Consider the following 19,011-nt stretch of genomic DNA (forward strand, 5'->3'; position numbering starts at 1 on the left):
ATATTTGAATGGATTGTTATTGCTGCTTCCATAGACACCATTGTGTATTTTACAAACTATAAATTTATTGTTTTGCTATAAATCATATCTATTTAAATGTCTGAAACCTAAAATAAACATGTGGTTAAAAACACTGAATAGTTGTGATATATGACAAGCGCTGAGCGCGTCCGTCTTTGAGTGTACACTCATTTAAAGTGTACCTATTCACACAATTTTTTCCCCGGCCTTAATTTGAGACCGGCCTTTATTTGTCCGCGTTGACCACGCCCCCGGCCACTATCAGAGGCCCGGCGTTTATTTGAATACCGGTCTTTATTTGAGGAATTACGGTATGTGCAAGTGGATGTGTTTTGTTGTTTAAACACCTTTATAATGATCGCGTTAGTTGAGCTATATGTGCGAATGGGCGGTGCCATGTTAACGTTAGTTTACAACACGTCAATTTCTCAACTTCTCACGAAATACATGAAAGTAAGTGACCGGTGAACTGGGAGAAGAAAAGGGTAAAATGTAAAGCTACTTACACAATGTGTATCTGATATGAATAAAACTTGCGTCTTATTATAATGGAAAGGATTATTATTGACCCTTCCATAGACATCAGTGTATATTTTACAAACTACAAATATATTTTTTTGCTAGTAGTTATGTGTATTTAAATGTCTGAAACCTAAAATAAAAATGATGTGGTTGAAAACACTGAACAGTTGTGATATATGACAGCACTGAGAGCGTATGTCTCTGGCTCAGCGCCAGCCAACGCGTTTGAATTCATTGATAAATAACTTACACGAAGCAGAATAGTGGGTCATATGTCTAATGCTTTTTGAAAACTTAAGGCTTTCTTCTTCATAAAAGAAGTCGGACATCACATTTTTGTATACGTTTTTATTTCTTTAAATTAGTAAGCTACAGGACACCATCTTTCAAAACATGACCTGCGCGAAAGAGAAAAGTGAATGAATGCGTCATTGTTCCCAAATACACTTCCGAATGCGCCTCTGTTCATTTCAAACCAAACTGACGCCCATAGATCAAATTCTGCAGGTAAAATTACAATAATAAGGTGACTTGACTTGGACTTGACTTGACCTACTACAAGACTTGACTTGACTTGACTTGACTTAGCCTGTGACTTGACTTGACTTGACTTGACTTGACTTGACTTGCCCAGGAAAAAAATACTTGGGACTTACTTGAGACTTGAAGGTTAAGACTTGAGACTTACTTGAGACTTGCACATGTGTGACTTGGTCCCATCTCATGTCTTGCAAAGCGCTGTTCGTCTTTTGCCATCGTGTGAATAATTCTTGAAGCCGAAAGCAATGACCCTCGGTAGCCCTCCGGCCGACATTTTGATGTGATATCGGATCTAAGTGGGCGTGGTGTGCGTAAGGTACGAGAGGGTATGACTGATGATAGTGTCGTGATCAACTTAAAAAAAAATTTTTTTTTCTATATTTTATATTCAAACTGAAAACATGATGTGATTAACACTGACTCAAGTCATTCAAGTCATCGTGTCTCAAGTCAAGTCAAGTCAAGTCCCGAGTCTTTAACTTCCAAGTCCGAGTCAAGTCTCAAGTATTTCATTTTATGTCAAGTCAAGTCACAAGTCATAAAAATAGCGACTCGAGTCGACTTGATCCAAGTCACCAAGTCACAAGTCCCCATGTCTGAAATACACACACAGAAATGGTTAAGCAGAATCAAAATGCGTGTGTCTTATTGAATTCACGGTTCTTGGAGATTTGGAACCGGTTTTCGATATTTCTATTCCTACTGATAAATTGAAGGGGAGACGATTTTTTTATTCTAAATGTTGCTCAATCCTGGTTCCGTACAACTATATATGTGCAGCCTCTCTTATTATTGAACCACCCTCTAAATCCAAATTTATTCCTCTCTTATGGTTTTGATGGATGTTGTGTGATCGTTATCTTACATTGCCGAGTGAGAAATCAGACTTATGTTCATGTAAATTTATGTGCTTGAACATGTCAGAGATAAACTGTGCTCAAGGCTTTCTGCACGAGTGCAGCTCTGCTGTAGTCATTTACATCTCTAATGGATTGTAGTAGAATGATGTTTAATTGGACAACACCACTAATTACTGACTGTGCTCACACTGCAGTCCATTAACAGAAGAGGACGAGGCCATCATGTCCAGATTTGTGTGTGTGAAAATTGTGCCTTAAAGGTCCAAATATTTCTGGGGTCACTGTATGTGGTTGATATGTTTATTTTGATTAAGTGCGTGGAGTTGCTATGATAACTTATCTATGTTTGAACACCTTCGCTCTTCCCTGTTTTCATTGCTTTGTTTTTAAGCCCAGATGATCTCATCTGTTAGGCAAGTTTTCTTTTTTTTTTAGAGCACTTTGTGGGAGATAATGCACTATGTAACAGCATTTAAGATTAGGTAGGCTAGCAGTCAAAACAGTCACAGGGAAAACCTCTGGTACACCAAGTACAAAAAGGAGAGACAAATGAACAGATCTTATGACTTATCACCACAAGTTACCGTAATCTCTATAAACAGAATTTGTTGTGTAAATGAAGTTGAAAGATTAGACACAACATTCAAGATTGGCATCACATTAGTCTAGTTTGGGGTTAGTAAGAAAGAAAGAAAAGGAATTAATAGTTTTATTCAGCAAGGATGTATAGGAAACGTAAACACTGTTTTAAATAAATGCTGTTCTTTAGAACTTTTCTATTAATCAAAGAATCCTGAAAAACATGTAATATGTATAGGCTACAATGTAAACATTAAGCAGCATAACAGTTTCCAACATTGATAATTAGAAAAGTTTCTTAGGCAAATCATCATATTAGAGTATTAGAAAAAAGGACATAGTATTGTATTTTTTCTTATTGTACATGAGAAAAGATGTTTAGTTTTTATTTTACTCTCTCTGTCTGTCGCCCCCCTCAGGTCGGGAGGAATTAATAGAGCGAGTGCTGCTTTCCTCTATGCTGAACCCAGGTGAGAAGTGGCAGTCGTTCCCCCATCACGGTCACAGGTTTAATCTGGAATACCGCCTGCGATTCCGCTGTGATACCAATTACTACGGCCCACTCTGCAACAAACTCTGTCGAGCACGAGATGACTTTTTCGGCCATTTTGACTGTGATCCTTACGGGATTAAGGTGTGTAAGGAGGGCTGGACTGGAGCAGAGTGCCGACAGGGTGAGTGGGTCCAGCACATTGTCATCCGCTTGTCGGAGAAACTGTTAACAGACGTATCATACTAAACTAGGGGTGTAACATGATATCGTGTCACAATATATCGCAATACAAAAGTGCATCAATATGTATCGTGGATAGTAACAATATGAAGTGTGTGTAGTTCACCCAAAATGAAAATTTCTGTGTGGGTAAAAAAATTCAAGTTTTTAGAGTTTTAGTGTCAGTACTACATTAAAATACTATATATAATGTTGCATTGAATGTATAATAATGCAATGGGGTAATATTTGTGGGTCCTGATAATGCCAAATGTCTTATGTTACCAGTAAAAAGTGCTACATTATTTTAAATACATCTTGTCAGTGACAGAGTGCATATTCGCCTAAAATAATTGTGTATTTTCAGCTTCAGAATCATCAATATTGTTATTCTGGTGTCTCTATTGTCTTGTGCATTGGGTTACGAGCATCAAGTCCAAGACTATTCATTTCCACCCCCAATGCAATACCAAATTTAACATTTCAATAAACAGTCATTTTTTTGTTAAGCTTTTACCACATGTCTTGGAGTATTGCAATAATATCGTATCGTGAGTTCAGTATCGTGATATGTATCGAATCGTGACATGAGGGTGTCGTTACACCTCTATACTAAAATGATGGCGATATTTATGGACTTAGCTAACCTAGCTATAATTAAGCTAACATAAGTTTGTTGCAAATAACCCATATTAGACTTTAGCTACAGGATTATTTATTCAGATGGTTTTCCAACACACCACAGAGGCCAAATCGTTTTCCAGCAGAAAATGACTTAATGGAGAGAGAAATGTCCACATCCTAATGATTTGTGATCAGGAAGAGCCCATATTACCACCAAAGTCAAAACATTGACTCAACTATTGTTAACATAAAGCTAGCTCAGAGAAGCATGACTGGCTGCATTTAGCTATGGATTACGTGTCCAAAGCTTCTGTGTTTGTCTAATTCAGTTTGTGTTATAATGAGTGTTATGAAAATGATCCACTGCACTTGTTAGATGACTTGTAGTGGATCATTTTAATCATCATATCTGAATAAACCTTCTATATGCGTCTTTGTAGCGGTGTGTAAGCAGAGATGTCACGTGGACCACGGTTCCTGCGATGTGCCCGGAGAATGCAAGTGAGTCTGCCCAGGTTTCAGAAATATCACACCGTGTCTACAAGCGCCACAGAGCGCTGATGCATGTCATATGCACCGCAGTACCTGCTGGCTTTTGTTTTCGGTCTTTTTCTCACTTTTTCACTGTTGTAACCTCTCTCTCTATCTCCGTAGGTGTCATTATGGCTGGAAGGGTGATCTGTGTGATGAGTGCGAGACGTTTCCTGGGTGTGATCATGGCACTTGCACTGAACCCTGGAAGTGTGTGTGTGACACAAATTGGGGCGGCCTGCTCTGTGACAAAGGTGAGATGACATCTGCAACACACGGAAATGTGCTGGTGCGTGTGTATGCATAAATGTCTATTGTTATTATAAGGGCCATCAATCAATTTAAATCTTTACTTGTGTTTAACCTCATAATTTCATTGTAGTTAATGTGTTAACACACTCAGTTGCTTTTTAAGGAACATGTGTGGATGACACTTCTGTATCTGTAATATATGTGCATATTTAAAGGCAGCAGACAGAGGCAAGTTTCAGCACTCGTCGGTCTCACACTCTTTTCCACCCTGGAAGAGATGATGCATCACACAACATTCACCTAACACCGACCAACTGCTGAAAGATGACAGCGGTGAACTTTTTTTTTAACTTAAACACATCGGTTAAAAATGTACATATAATAATTATTAAAATGTTGATTTAATTATGAATGCATATGATAATCACATAAATACATCTGATTTATATTAGTAAGACCAAAGACCTGAAAAATCGGTAACACTTTACAATAAGGTTCATTAGTTAACATTAGTTAATGTATTAACTAACATGAACTAACATTGAGCAATACATTTGTTGCTGTATTTGTTAATCGTTGATAACGTTAGTTAATAACAATACAGCTGTTCATTGTTTGTTCATGTTAGTTCACAGTGCATTAACTAATGTTAACAAAATTTTAATAAAGTATTAGCAAATGTTGAAATTAACATTAACAAAGATTAATAAATGCTGTATAAGTGCAGTTCATTATTAGTTCATGCTAACTAATGCAGTTAACTAATGTTAACTAACGAGTCTTATTGTAAAGTGTTACCGAAAAATCAAAAGCTGGCTTTAACGTCACAGTCCAAATGTATTAAATTTAGCGTCGTAAGATTTTTAAAAATATTTTTTTTAAGACATCACTTCTGCTTACCAAGGTTGCATTTATTTCATAAAAAAATATGAAAAACAGTAATATTTTGAAATATTATTACAATTTAGAACAACTATTTTCTATTGTATTATATTTTCTATTGTAATTTATTCCTGTGTTGTATAATCATTTGAATGCTGGTGCTCTCAAGAAACATTTATTATTATTATCAGTGTTGAAAACAGTTGTGCTGCTTCATATTTTTCTGGAAAATGTAAAAAAAGATTTTAGGATTCTTTGATGAATGGAAAATTCAAAATAAATATTTTGTAACATTATAAATGTTTTTTTACTGTCACTTTTGACCAATTTAATGCATCCTTGCTGAATAAAAGTATTATTTTTACTGATCCCAAACTTGTGAATTGTAGTGTAAAATGTATAAAATTAATGGCGAAAAAAGACCTATGAAGTAAAACCTTTTTATTTCAGATGAGGATAATAAAGTGGCACTGCAGCTCTGCAGCTCTGCAGCTCGTCAGAAGTACAACCTGACAGATGTCATTAAAATAGGAAAACACTTCATTTTTTTTAATCTGAAACGGTGTCTGCCTGTCAATCATTTTGTGCAGGATTGCTGAAAACGCCATGTCTGTCATGTCTTTGCAGGGCAGGGTTTTGGAGACAGGCTGACGTTGAAGTTAGCAGAATGAAAGTGAAAATGTCAAATTGAAAAAGAAAAAAACCTTAATAAAATGAAGAGCGGTGGCTCGACAGGGGAGGCAAGGGAAGCACAGACTTCCAAACATTTTGAGGTGAAAATGGGAGAAGGATCATTTAATGTTAATAAAATTCCCAGTTATTTATTTTATTTCTTGTCTCAGAATGTGTATTTCTTGTTTGTAATTTCACCACTGTTACACCATAAAATATTACTGAAGTCAGAACCGCTGCTGCTCTTCCCTGATCGTGCCAAATCTACCGATAGGAAAACTGTGCTAAGGCGATTCTGAAGGGAAAAGAAAAGGGAAGGGGAGGCAAATCCATAGCCAGAGACTTTTGCCTCCGTTGAAAAAAAATAGCCAATCACCATCAAGTATCTCACTTTCAGTGGTTCGAGTGTTGAGGAAAAAATACCCCCCCCCCCCAAAAAAAAAGTTCACTGATTCCAAGACTTGCTGCATAGGCAATGTTTGTGTAAATAGATCATGATTATCCAACCCGATCTCATAAAAGTGCATATCTATACCACGAATGTCATTTCTCGTGCCATTTATACGCCAAAAATGTTTTTTTGCATCTATATGATACGCAGTTTTTGCGTGCATATGATACGGACTAGAACTTGAGCCGGGCATTTGTTTGGGGTGGAGGATAAAACAGGCTCTTGCCATTTAGCAGTTATGGGAATGGCACTGACACACACACACACACACACACACACACACACACACACACACACACACACACACACACACACACACACACACACACACACACACACACACACACACACACACACACACACACACACACACACACAGGTGAAAGGACTAATGTGCTGACAGATTAATTGAGGTCATAGAACTAAAGAGCACACACACACACACACAAAACTCAGATCTCAGGAGCCAGTCTACCAGTCCTGTATCATTTCCATTTGGTTTTAGTTTGTGTCTGTTGGTTGTAATTCTTCCAGTTAAGCATACTTTTGTGTTGTGGGTAAATCTTCAGGAAACAATCCATTTGAGTGTAACTCATCCCCTCAAGCATGACCTTGTAGGAATCTTGGTTAGATTTTGTATGATTTATGATACAAACTACATTTAAACAATGTCTTGGTTGTCAAACCCGATTTGTGTCTAGACCAAACTGGCGTTTTGTTTAACCCCATGAATCTGAGCTTGAAATTATTGTTTAATGTTAAATGCTCCTTCATGCAACAGTTCCCAGTGGGAGATGTACATTTTAGTGAGATTTTATAGACATATATTCACATATATATATTACAGATGTTGGTTTATTGTATTGCTGGAAGTGGAACAGATGTATCACATATGTTTTCACACGGCTATCAGTGCTTTTTTAGTCATTTTGAATAATCAATAAGGATTTTAATAACAAATCATTTAAAACTGTGTGTTTGTATGTATATGTGTTTTGTATCATTTGAGATAGACAATGTTCCTCTGTCTGAATCATGTGGTTTTAATTTGTCCTCAGTTGGTTGGAGTGCTGTTTATTCCTCTCTTTTGCTGCAAGGAAAATTTAAATGATGATACATTTGCATTGGTTTTGTCTTTACCACAAGTTTCTTTTTTCTTAAGTCAACATGAATAAACATTCACTAAACAGTGTATTACCATAAAAAATGTGGGACAGGACTTGATTTGATCCGTTTTCATGATTGGAAAATGAAGAGTGGATGTTTGATACAAAACTTTGCAATCACCAATGACAATTCTGTCATTATTTACTCTCCCTCATGTCGTTCCAATCCCGTAAGACTTCAGAACGCAAATGAAGATTTTTTTGATGAAATGAGAGCTTTCTGTCCCACCATTGACAGCTACACAACTGACACTTTGACGCTTCAGAAAGTTTATGAAGGGATCTTAAAACTAATCTATAAGAATTGAGCGGTTTAGTCCCAATTTTCTGAAGAGACTCGATCGCTTTATATGATGAACAGATTCAATTTAGGCTTTTATTCACATATAAACATTGATCAGCGAACATAGACAGAAGCTCAACCGAACCTGCTTGACAAGCGAGAATGAACCTCATTGGCTCTTGATGAAGCTCAGACGTGCTGCGTAACACGAGAATGAACCTCATTGGTTCTTGCTGAAGCTCAAACGTGATGCGTAACACAAGAATGAACTTCATTGGTTCTTGCTGAAGCTCAAACGTGATGCGTAACACGAGAATGAACCTCATTGGTTCTTGCTGAAGCTCAAACGTGCTGCGTAACACGAGAATGAACCTCATTGGTTTTCACACGTTGAGCAAGCATTCTTGATTGCTTTTTAAAAACACACCTGCGAATCAATGTTAATATAATAAATTGTCAGATTTCTCTAACTGCAAATATTTTTTTATCTCTCTCACTTACAGATCTGAATTATTGTGGTAACCATCAGCCATGCAAGAACGCTGGTACTTGTACCAACACTGAACCGAACGAGTACCTGTGTGTGTGTCAGGAGGGCTTTCGTGGCCGCAACTGTGACATCGGTGAGCTGACGCTATAAAACACAACCATAAACTCTGTCAGCCCTGACAGCCTAATACAACCATACCTCACAGATGTGCTGGACAAGAAAAAAATCAGCAGATTTGTAGTCAAAGCTCAGCTCTGAATGTCTTCAGCTCTTCTTTTTCACTGTGCCACCCATCATGAATTTGACCAATTATCTCCTGCGAAAGGATAATTTTAGTCCGTGTTAATGTGTGATCTCTGATGTGACTCTGAGAGGTGTTGATAAGAGATAAATTTACAACAAGAATGTACTGGAGTTGAATGCCTCAAACCAAGAATCTCTGTCAGACGACAAATACAGCATAAAATATACACTCTTATGTTCATATTAAAGGTGAAGTGTGTCATTTCTGCTCCAAACATAGAGCTGTTCAGTAAGTATCTCTTCCTCTCGTCCCCTTAACAGTGGAGCACGCTTGTCTCTCCTCTCCATGTGGGAATGGAGGAACGTGTATTGAAGACCCAACAGGCTTCAGCTGTGTCTGCGCGTCGGGCTGGACGGGACCCTCCTGTGCCTCCGGTAGTTAAACACACACACACCTGCACAGATTGCAATCAGCACCAATCAAAGGCAGCTGCTATTTCATGTGCTGCTGCAGCCAATTTTAGTCAGAACTACATTAAAATAATGCTCCCTAACAGTCAGCAATCACACATGTAGGATGTTCAGATGATAATGTGTCTCAGAGATCAGGTTGTGAGAGCTCCTCAAATTTAAGGACATTGGTTCATTGGTTTTAAGACCATTACATTGTTTTTACATGTTACATTTACATTAATGCATTTGGCAGTTGCTTTTATCCAAAGCGACTTACATTGCATTTCAAGGTACACATTTACATTCACATTTTTTTCTTGGGAATCGAACCCATGACCTTGGCGTTGCAAGCGCCAACGCTCTACTGTTTGAGCTACAGGAAAGCATGTTCTCATCAGTTTAAGCATGGGCATCATGCCTTTATGTTTTTAGAAGACATGAAAGTCGGGCTCAGACTACAGGAGTTTCAGACCAGGCCAGATTTATGCCCGGTTTATCCCTCCCGACATTTGGAGAAAAGGGCATTGGCCGGTTCCCTTGTTCGGCCCAGATTTTATGGTAATGTGAGGCGTTTACAGATCAAATCTTAAACCTGATCGTGGACACATCAGGGACACCTGAAACAAGTTTGATATTTATTTTAAATCGGTTGATTTACGTCAGTACTTCCACAATAGCCAATGAGAGACAAGTCTACAAGTCTATACTTTTTTAAATGGCGACCGTGAAACAACAAGCAGCTGTACGTGGACAACGGGGATTGAGGAACGGCTGGTCAAAATGTGGAAACAACACGACTGCCTTTATAATGTCTCCTCATTATATTTTGTTTACACCCGCTTTCCCGTGAAATCACGTGAGGTGCTAAATCTGGCATGATAATCTTAAGAATATGTTGTATAGTGTGTGATGCGACACCATTTTCAAATCTTGTAATGTGTGCAGGTTTGAGATTTGAAAGAAGAAAATCTGTGAAGATTCTCCTTATGCAACCAGATTTCACAGTCGGTTAAGATTGAAAAACTCCTGTAGTCTGAAACTCGGCTTAAGGGTACGTTTACACTACAGATGGAAAGGTTTTTCCTTTGCGTTTTTGAAAATCTTTGCATATTATGGACAACAAAGTTATCAAAACGATCCCCGTTCACACGGATCCGCAAAAACAAAAAAATGCTGTATTATGCATGCTAGGCCAGTAAGAATCAAATGTTTCGGTGCACTGGAAGGATTTTGAGATTGAGGCCACATTTACATTTCTGTGATAAAAACGGGGTTTTTGTGTAAATGAGAGGCCAAACCGCAGGGAAATATCTGTGTCTTCCCTTCGTGTCAAAGGGGCATGAGACAGCCCTTAAAATGTTTGACTCCCTGATCAGTGCCCAGACTACTGAACTAGGGAGCTGATTGAGACCTTTCTAGTAATCCTGAAGAGCTTGATTCGCTTGTTCAGGTGTGTTTGATTAGGTTTGAAGCTAAACCAAAGCCACTTGAAGGCGAGCCTGCAACCCTAGTCGAAAAAAGCATAACGTCGGCTTACGCTGCAGGGAAAGAGACACAAGGCGGTTTTTTTTTAATGGATGTAATTGGAAGAGAGGCTTCACTACACTGAAAAAAAAAACTTTTTTTTTTGTGAGGAAATAGCTTATTATTTAATGAATCGACAGCCCATTGGCTAATCTTCAACATGTTTGCTCTTAAACATTTGTTTTGGATTGATCTATCTTTAGAGTTTACACCAAATAAAATGCTGTTTTATCAGAGAAACCACGGACACTTGCACGACAGGTAGATTTCAGTTTACAGCACTTCTCATTCATTTCTATGGTATCCGCAAACAGTGATTGACTGTCGCACAACTCAATGACGTCAAGGTTGTGATTGGTTATCAAGTCACACGTGATCCAAGTTAGCCGTTACGCTTTCTCCAATGGTCACGGAGCCTCGTATCTCCCAAAAATCTCTGGCTGAACTCTGCAGGAAAGTGGACCTCGTGCTGAACACAAAAGAAGATATTTTGAAGAATGTCGGTAACCAAACAGTTGATGGACCGCATTGACAACCATAGTAGGAAAAAAAAAATACTATGGAAGTCAATGGGGTCCATCAACTGTTTCATTACAGACATTCTTTAAAATATCTTCCGTTGAGTTTAGCAGAAGAAAGAAATTCATACAGGTTTACAGGGTATAAATTGCTAGTCTAGTGGTACAGTTTAGCATGCAAGGAGGCATGGGTCTAAGACACAATCTATTATATTACTTTTTTTTAAACCAAATTGTTGTCTAGAAATGAGATAGACATTGACATTTTTTTTAAATCATTTTGTGTTACACAGGAAAAGGTCATGGAAGTTTTGGTTGACATGAGATGGTGACAAAAAAACATTCAGTTTAATGCCAGAGATTTGAGGAAGGTGCAAAAGTTAGATTTAGACTGTGAACTTGTTTCTGTCACAGCCTTTTAAGCACTTTGTAAACCTTGCAACAACCAAGCAACTAAGTAATTAAAGACATAAATGTTTTTATTTGAAAGTTGCATTCAAAATCATTATGATGGATGGATGGATTTGATGACTTGATGAGACTTGAATGGACTTGACGAGACAGAGAACATGTTCTGTTTGCATGCAGCAGTGTTGCAGTGTGACTCCAGTCCTTGTGGTCGTGGGGCCACATGTCAAGAGACGGAGCAAGGTTTCCAGTGTCTATGTCCTCCATTCTGGACCGGCAGAACCTGCCAGCTCGGTACGTATATAAACCTGTCCTGAGCCGTCCATACATGTCCACACTTGCCTGACTTGGCCTTACGCTCATACCCATCCACAGTCTCACCTGCCGTAACCTGCCTCTACCTGCCTAAACTTGTCATAGACCGTACCCGTCTGTTCTTTCTTGTTTTTGCTCGGTTCCTCACCTCACTCTCAGGGTACAGGGACTAGCTATGCACCGAGGAATTAAATCTAAGAAACCATAAAAAAAAATATTACAGAAACCATGACCACCACCATGTTTGCCATTTGAAACCACTAAATCATAACAATCAAATCCAGAGATGGGAAACTCTGCTCACACATCTTGTGTTTATAAATTCCATATCAGCACAAACCACATTGAAATTATTAATCAGCATCACTGCTCCGCCGACCATTATCCGTTAACCCACATCAGACAATTTCATGCTACAGTGTGCCGTATATTTAATTGCTGAATGAAGAGAGCTGTGGTTGGATGTGTCGCTGATGCTGTTGACTTCTGGGAGTCTCTCTCACACACTCCATTGCCCCTCAGGCCCAGATCAGCTCTGGCTCTCTGGAGAGTATCAGTCTCTCTGGACTGTTGGCACTCTGTGAAATACACTCATGTGTCACAGTGACACCTCAGAAAACAGCCGTCAGCGTCAGCAGATCTGTCTTTGAAGGCGAGATGTGGGTTGTAATAAGCACAAAAACAGCAACCGTGGATAGAAATAATATTTTCTAGAGCATTTTATTAGGAACAACTTAAGCGAGAAATTTTACACTGAGAAATATGCAAGTTTGGGGTCAGTAATTTTTTTTTTTTGTAAGAAAATGAGTACTTTTATTCTGCAAGGATGCTCTGTGACAGTAAAGGCATTTATAATGTTACAAAAGATTTCTATTTCAAATAAATGCTGTTTTTGAACCTCTATATAACATTATGGTTTCCACTAAAATATTAAACAGCACAACTGCTTTCAAGAATGGTTCTTGAGCAGCAAATCATCATATTAGAGTGATTTCTGAAGGATCATGTGACACTGAAGACTGGAGTAATGATGCTGAAAATTCAGCTTTGCATTACAGAAACGAATTATATTTGAAAATATATTCAAATAGAAAAAGTTAATGTGGCAAGTTAACGATTTTTGCTATTTTTTGCTGTTTGACAACCAAGTTGTCACCAGTTAACTAATGGACTACTACTTGCTGATAACTATAATTATCATGTAATTATTTATTGAACTCCACTTTGTACCAATCAGCATCCTTTAACCATGATAAAGTCACTCTCAGCTGCCTATAATTGTTTTAAATAGTATGTGAAACCTTATTATATGCATATTTAACTCTTTCCCTGCCATTGTCGGAATTTTCTGGCTTTCAATGTTTTTAACGTTTTTTTTCTTTTTTCGTCAAATGCAAACGTTAATTGCATTTAACGTTTAGCTTAGTCCGGTGTGTTTTTGTCCGGTGTGTTTTTTTAGTGTTTTTACTATTTGATGTTGTTTTTGCTGCTTTTATGATTCTATGTAAAGTGTCTTTAAGTATTCAGAAAAGCGCTTACAAATAAAATGTATTATTACTATTATTATTATTATTAATGTTATACGGTAGGGGCGCATCTTCTGAAAGAGTACTGAATCTCCAAATTGAAACACAGGCAAAAAAAAAAAAAAAGCGATAAAAGCATTGTAAAATATAAGCGACGGTCTTTAAAAAAACACAATTTTCTCAGCTTTTTGTTCAAAATGTCTTTTTTTTATGAAACTTACCCACATACAAGGGTTGATAAAAAAAGGTATGCATGAAGCTAGAATAAAATAGTTTTGTTTGTTTGTTTAAAAGCAGAGTCTCTGTTCTTTATGTTCAGATATTCATGCAACAAAATATTCTGCGGGCCATGAGCAAGTTCTGTGAAAATCATCAGAAATGCAGGCGCTGGCTGGCAACTTTAAAAAAAAAACGGTGGCGGGGAAAGAGTTAATTCACAGAGTGGCATCTAGTTGTCATCTCGGAAATACATTTTCTTATTCCAATCTATATAGCCTATATAAAAATGTCTATTGGCACCCTAGAAAAAGATGGTAAAATTTGTGGTGGATATTACTTTCACTTCATTAGTTAAACTGGAAATTGGAGGTCAAGTTGTGGGATACACAACCCAGCTCGTTATGTTATGCTGTATGTTGCACATTTTGGCAAATATAGAAGGTCATCTGGATATTGCATATGTAAAGTTCGCCAATTATACACACTATATACTGCAGAAATAGTAGTATGGTGGTATGCTAAATATAGCCTCACTTCATCACTGTGTTTCGTTCCTCTTCCTTAGACACTAATGAATGTGAGACTGGCGTGTGTGTCAATGCTCGCTCCTGCCGTAATCTGATTGGAGGATATTTGTGTGACTGCCTTCCCGGTTGGTCAGGAGCAAACTGTGACATCCGTGAGTATTAGATGTGGTTTTCACAGAACCAGCAAAAACACTGTATGATTGAGTTTTAAATCAAACACGACAGTTTCAGTGCTGGTGGGAAATGACTTCAGGGTGAACTCACTGTGAGCTTGTCCTACCATGGTCCGCTCGCACTGTCATTGATGAATGTAGTTAGCTAGTCACTTTCTTCAATGAAACCCAGTGTTCTGTGGGTTTCCACTTGGTTGGCTATTGATTTTTTGAAATGTCATCTATTCAACAGGGAACAGTAGCTGCCAGGGCTTGTGTCTGAATGGAGGACACTGTAAGGTAAGAACCGATTCACCGCGATAATCTTACTTGCTCCTTGACCTTGAGGATGTGAAGTTACTTTGACTTTTAACCACTTCTCCTCGTGTGACATGTGCAGGACTCCCAGTGTGTGTGTTTGCCGGGATTCTCTGGGAAACTGTGCCAGACAGCAGTAAACGCCTGTGACAGCAATCCTTGTGTAAATGGAGGGCAGTGTGTCGAGCGTCAGGATGGCAGAGGCATGTTGTGCAGTTGCCCGCTGGGATACACTGGCTCCTACTGTGAGGTCAGAGATTATTACGCTTTGGTTTATTATAACAGTGCCCACAAGTCGGTAACACTTTACTTGAAGGGGTGTGCATAAGAATGACACGACACCTTCATAATCATGACATGACACATGTCATGTATATGGGTTTATGCATGTTTATGACAACTGTCATTAAGTGTCATTCGCTCAATGATGACATTTTTAATGCAAATAATGTCTAAGATGTCTTTGTCATGACAACTTGACATAAACCAAGACAACATAAATTGTCATAAATATGTCATAAACATGACATAGGAGATTAATTATCAAACTTAAGAAACCACTTAGCTTTATGGGTTAACATTACATTAAACTGTCATGTGGTTGGTTTTGACATTGGCTGTCATGAGGCCATTATAACATTTTAATGACAAATTCAATGTGTACCACTGTAGTTGAGGTCAAGAAAAATATTCATGACACAGTTATAATGGCCTCATGACAGCCAATGTCAAAACCAACCACATGACAGTTTAATGTAATGTTAACCCATAAAGCTAAGTGGTTTCTTAAGTTTGATCATTAATCTGCTATGTCATGTTTATGACATATTTATGACAATTTATTTATGTTGTCTTGGTAATGTCAAGTTGTCATGACCAAGACACTGACAGGTTATGATGTATTGGTTTATGTCAAGTTGTCATAACAAAGACATCTCAAACAATGTCATATTTGCATTAAAAATGTCATAATTGAGCGAATGACACTTAATGACAGTTGTCGTAAACATGCATAAAACCTCCTTCATATCCATGACGTGTGTCATGTCATGATTATGAAAGTGTCATGTCAGTCTTATGCACACCCCTTCAGGTAAAGTGTTACCCACAAGTCTTAGTTTCTGAGGTTCATTCAGCTCGAATCAGCAGTGTTTCTCAACCCTGTTCCTGGAGGCACACCAACACTACACATTTTCAAACTCTTCCAAATCAAACGTACATGATTCAGCTCATCAGATCATTAGTAGAGATTTGAGTCCCAGAGATAGATGGGTCAGATAAAGTACACATCCAAAATGTGCAATGTTGAGTGGGTTGGGAAACAGGGTTGGGAAACACTTACTTCAAGTCTGTGTGAACCAGAAGTTTCGACTGACTTTACTTCAGTATTGTGACATATTTGCATATTGAATGAGACAAAATATGACTGACTTATGGTACTTTTGTGTCATTTTTTGACGCTTTAATTTTTTTTGGTAAATTTTCTTCTAAATATAGAGATTTAAGATTAAAGTGTTAAATTCTCTGAATCTGAAAAGATTTTTAAAAAATAGGCATCATACACTTGTAACCAATGTTTCTCTGTAACCAATTTCCATTAACTCTTTCAACGAATTTTTTTCCGGCATTCCGTGTTTTCACTATTAATCGGTAGTGGGCGCTGTTACAGATCTTCTGAAAGAGTCACGAATCTCCTGATCAAAACACAGGTGAAGAAGAAGCAGAAACAAGCGATAAAAGCATTGCTGACGCACATGTAAAATAACGCAAAATCATCAAACATATAAATCAAAACTGCCTAATGTAACTGAATGAAATGTCGACCCAGGACTTTGAAGCTTTGAGTGTGTTGATGGACTCGATCTTCTCCATCTGTGTTTTGATCGTCGTCCTGAATCCCATCCAGACTCGTCTTTGACAAAAATGTGATTTTCTCAGCTTTTTGTTCAAAATGTTACCCACATTCACATTCTTACTTACCCACATTCAAGTGTTGATAAAAGAATGCATGAAGCTAGAATAAAAAGCACAGGCTCTGTTCTTTCTTTTTATATAGTTTTATGTTCAGATATTCATACAACAAAATTTTCTGGGGTCCATGAAACTTTTGTGAAAATGATACATTTTTTTATTTTTTTTTAAATGCTGGCGCTGACTGGCAATATATATTTTTAAAAATGCTTAAATGACAGGATCTGACTGAGTATTCACACATAAATATTAGCCTTGAGACACGACAAATGAACACAAAATCAGCTCTAAAATCAGCTCAAAATATCATATTTGATATCCTCCAAGTTCCAACTGCATCTGACCGTAGTCTGAAGCAAAAAAAGGAATCCAAGTCATCATATACTTTTTGAATGTTTGATATATTCAAAATGGGACTGGCAGAGATGATACCACTGTATATTTGCATGCTCAATTGTGATGTATCTTCTTTCTTGCATACATAATAAATGATATCTTTCTTTCTTGCAACTATTTTGACCTCCTATTTAACCACCTACATAGGCTGAAAATGCAAATCTAGTTTGTAAAGTTGTGACTGTATTTTAGGCGGAACTGGATCTCTGTAATCCCAACCCCTGCCCGAAGGGGGCGCCATGCCACAGTACAGGAGGAGGCTACAAGTGTGCCTGTCCTGAGGGTTACTTTGGAAACGACTGCCTGAGCCTGAAGGATCCATGTCATGAACCCCATTGCCAAGGTTAGAGGGATAAACAGTCACATAAAACAGTTGTTTACATGTGAAACGATGTTGAAATGATCTTTCTTGCTGTTCAGGAGCCGTGTCAGACCCAGGGGTGAGCGGGTTCAGTCTTTATATGGTGTTGGTGGGTGTGTTTGCCCTGCTTGTGTCGGGCAGCTGCTCTGTGTGTGCATTACTACTGTCCCGTCTGCACCACCGCCATCGAACCAAAGAGCAGCTGCGCACCTCAGCGCCCGAAGACAACGCCATTAACAACCAGCGGCTCTGCACTCTCATCCGTAACCTGGACCACAGCGTGGCTCTGCTGCCTCCTGCCCAAACAGTGCCCACCTCGGTGCCCACGCCAGTGCTCTGCAGCGAAGAGATCGAGCTCACTCTTCCTCCCTCACCTGCACCCTCTCCGGCTCTCAAACCAGCACTCGGACCCAAGATGGACATCTGCAACCGCCAGCGCGAGAAACTCAACCGCTTCCACTATGCAGAAAACCAGGACCTGGAGGTGTGACTGACTGCACTGTGACCTCTGGGGGAATAAATGACTTCTGCTGTGGTCTCTTAATCAACCTCTGCTGATGAACCTTGACCTCTGAGCTTTGCGTTATAGAGATCTGAGAGGGTTCAAACTGGGAAGGATATTATTGGCACGCTCAACTGAAGAAACTCTATTGACAGACAGAGTCCAAAATTTGTATTTGCTGCCTTGCCAATGATCGTTGAATTAAAGGCACACTATGTAAGATTTCTGGATTCAAATATCCAATAATCAATAGAACAATGTTATATATTTTGTTGATTTGTGTACTTACATTATCCCAAATGTTTCTAAGAATGTTTACATTCAGAGAAATGAGCAGTTTTTAAACAGTCGCCTATCGATGACATCATACCCGCGTTACCCTCGATTTCCGATTTCACAGACAGAAAACGAATAATTGTTATACAGCTCAACACAGTTAGTCTTTTTGTTTAAATCTTGTTTTCTTGATATACCGCGAGTACCATGCCTAACATTGATCTTGCTTACCGCAGTGAGCAACAAGTGTCTCATATAGTAGCAGTTATAGCATTATAACAACTTTCAACACACTCAAATGTATCTAATATGATAAAACAGCGCTGCGTTACCCCACACAGAGATTCCCTGATACAACTGTAAAGCGATTTGGGTGTACAGTAGTACATATGAAAGAGCTTCATAAATGCCTCATTCATTCATTCACATACGCATGACCGGAAGAATCAGAAGCGGCGCAATAAAAGCTCGTCTCTCATTAGCAGTCGCTCCAGCGGCCTCGACAGCTTTCGTAACGTTAATAAATCTTTAATACATTACTGGTCCTCCATGAAATGTGATTTCTGCCTGAGTCCATCGTATTCTCCACCGGCTGTAGAGGTGAAGACTACAACTCCCATGATTCTGCGAAATCAAGGTGTCATCAAGCTACGCCTTTGTTCTGAATAAACGACCTCTAGTGGCGAAAACTTACATAGTGTGCCTTTAAGAACATTT

At 38.4% G+C, this 19,011-nt stretch overlaps 1 protein-coding gene across 2 annotated transcripts in view; it reads left to right on the top strand.

The window, feature by feature from the left end:
- Window positions 1-18,384, top strand: part of LOC130103880 (protein jagged-1b) — a 63,347-nt gene extending 44,963 nt beyond the window's left edge. The window contains exons 4-14 of one of the 2 annotated variants that reach the window (XM_056270223.1): window positions 2,942-3,196; window positions 4,299-4,359; window positions 4,513-4,643; window positions 8,599-8,718; window positions 9,150-9,263; window positions 11,915-12,025; window positions 14,357-14,470; window positions 14,724-14,770; window positions 14,871-15,038; window positions 17,348-17,498; window positions 17,576-18,384. In XM_056270223.1, coding sequence (XP_056126198.1) covers window positions 2,942-3,196; window positions 4,299-4,359; window positions 4,513-4,643; window positions 8,599-8,718; window positions 9,150-9,263; window positions 11,915-12,025; window positions 14,357-14,470; window positions 14,724-14,770; window positions 14,871-15,038; window positions 17,348-17,498; window positions 17,576-18,006 — 1,703 coding nt within the window. In that variant the 3' untranslated portion in view covers window positions 18,007-18,384. Of the gene's footprint in view, window positions 1-2,941; window positions 3,197-4,298; window positions 4,360-4,512; window positions 4,644-8,598; window positions 8,719-9,149; window positions 9,264-11,911; window positions 12,026-14,356; window positions 14,471-14,723; window positions 14,771-14,870; window positions 15,039-17,347; window positions 17,499-17,575 lie in introns of both variants that reach the window. The other variant, XM_056270222.1, reaches the window with a different exon arrangement.
- Window positions 18,385-19,011: the final 627 nt, after the last annotated feature.

Source organism: Rhinichthys klamathensis, unplaced genomic scaffold (assembly GCF_029890125.1).
Source record: "Rhinichthys klamathensis goyatoka isolate OS25496 unplaced genomic scaffold, OSU_Roscu_1.1 h1tg000299l_1, whole genome shotgun sequence".
NCBI lineage: Eukaryota > Metazoa > Chordata > Actinopteri > Cypriniformes > Leuciscidae > Rhinichthys > Rhinichthys klamathensis.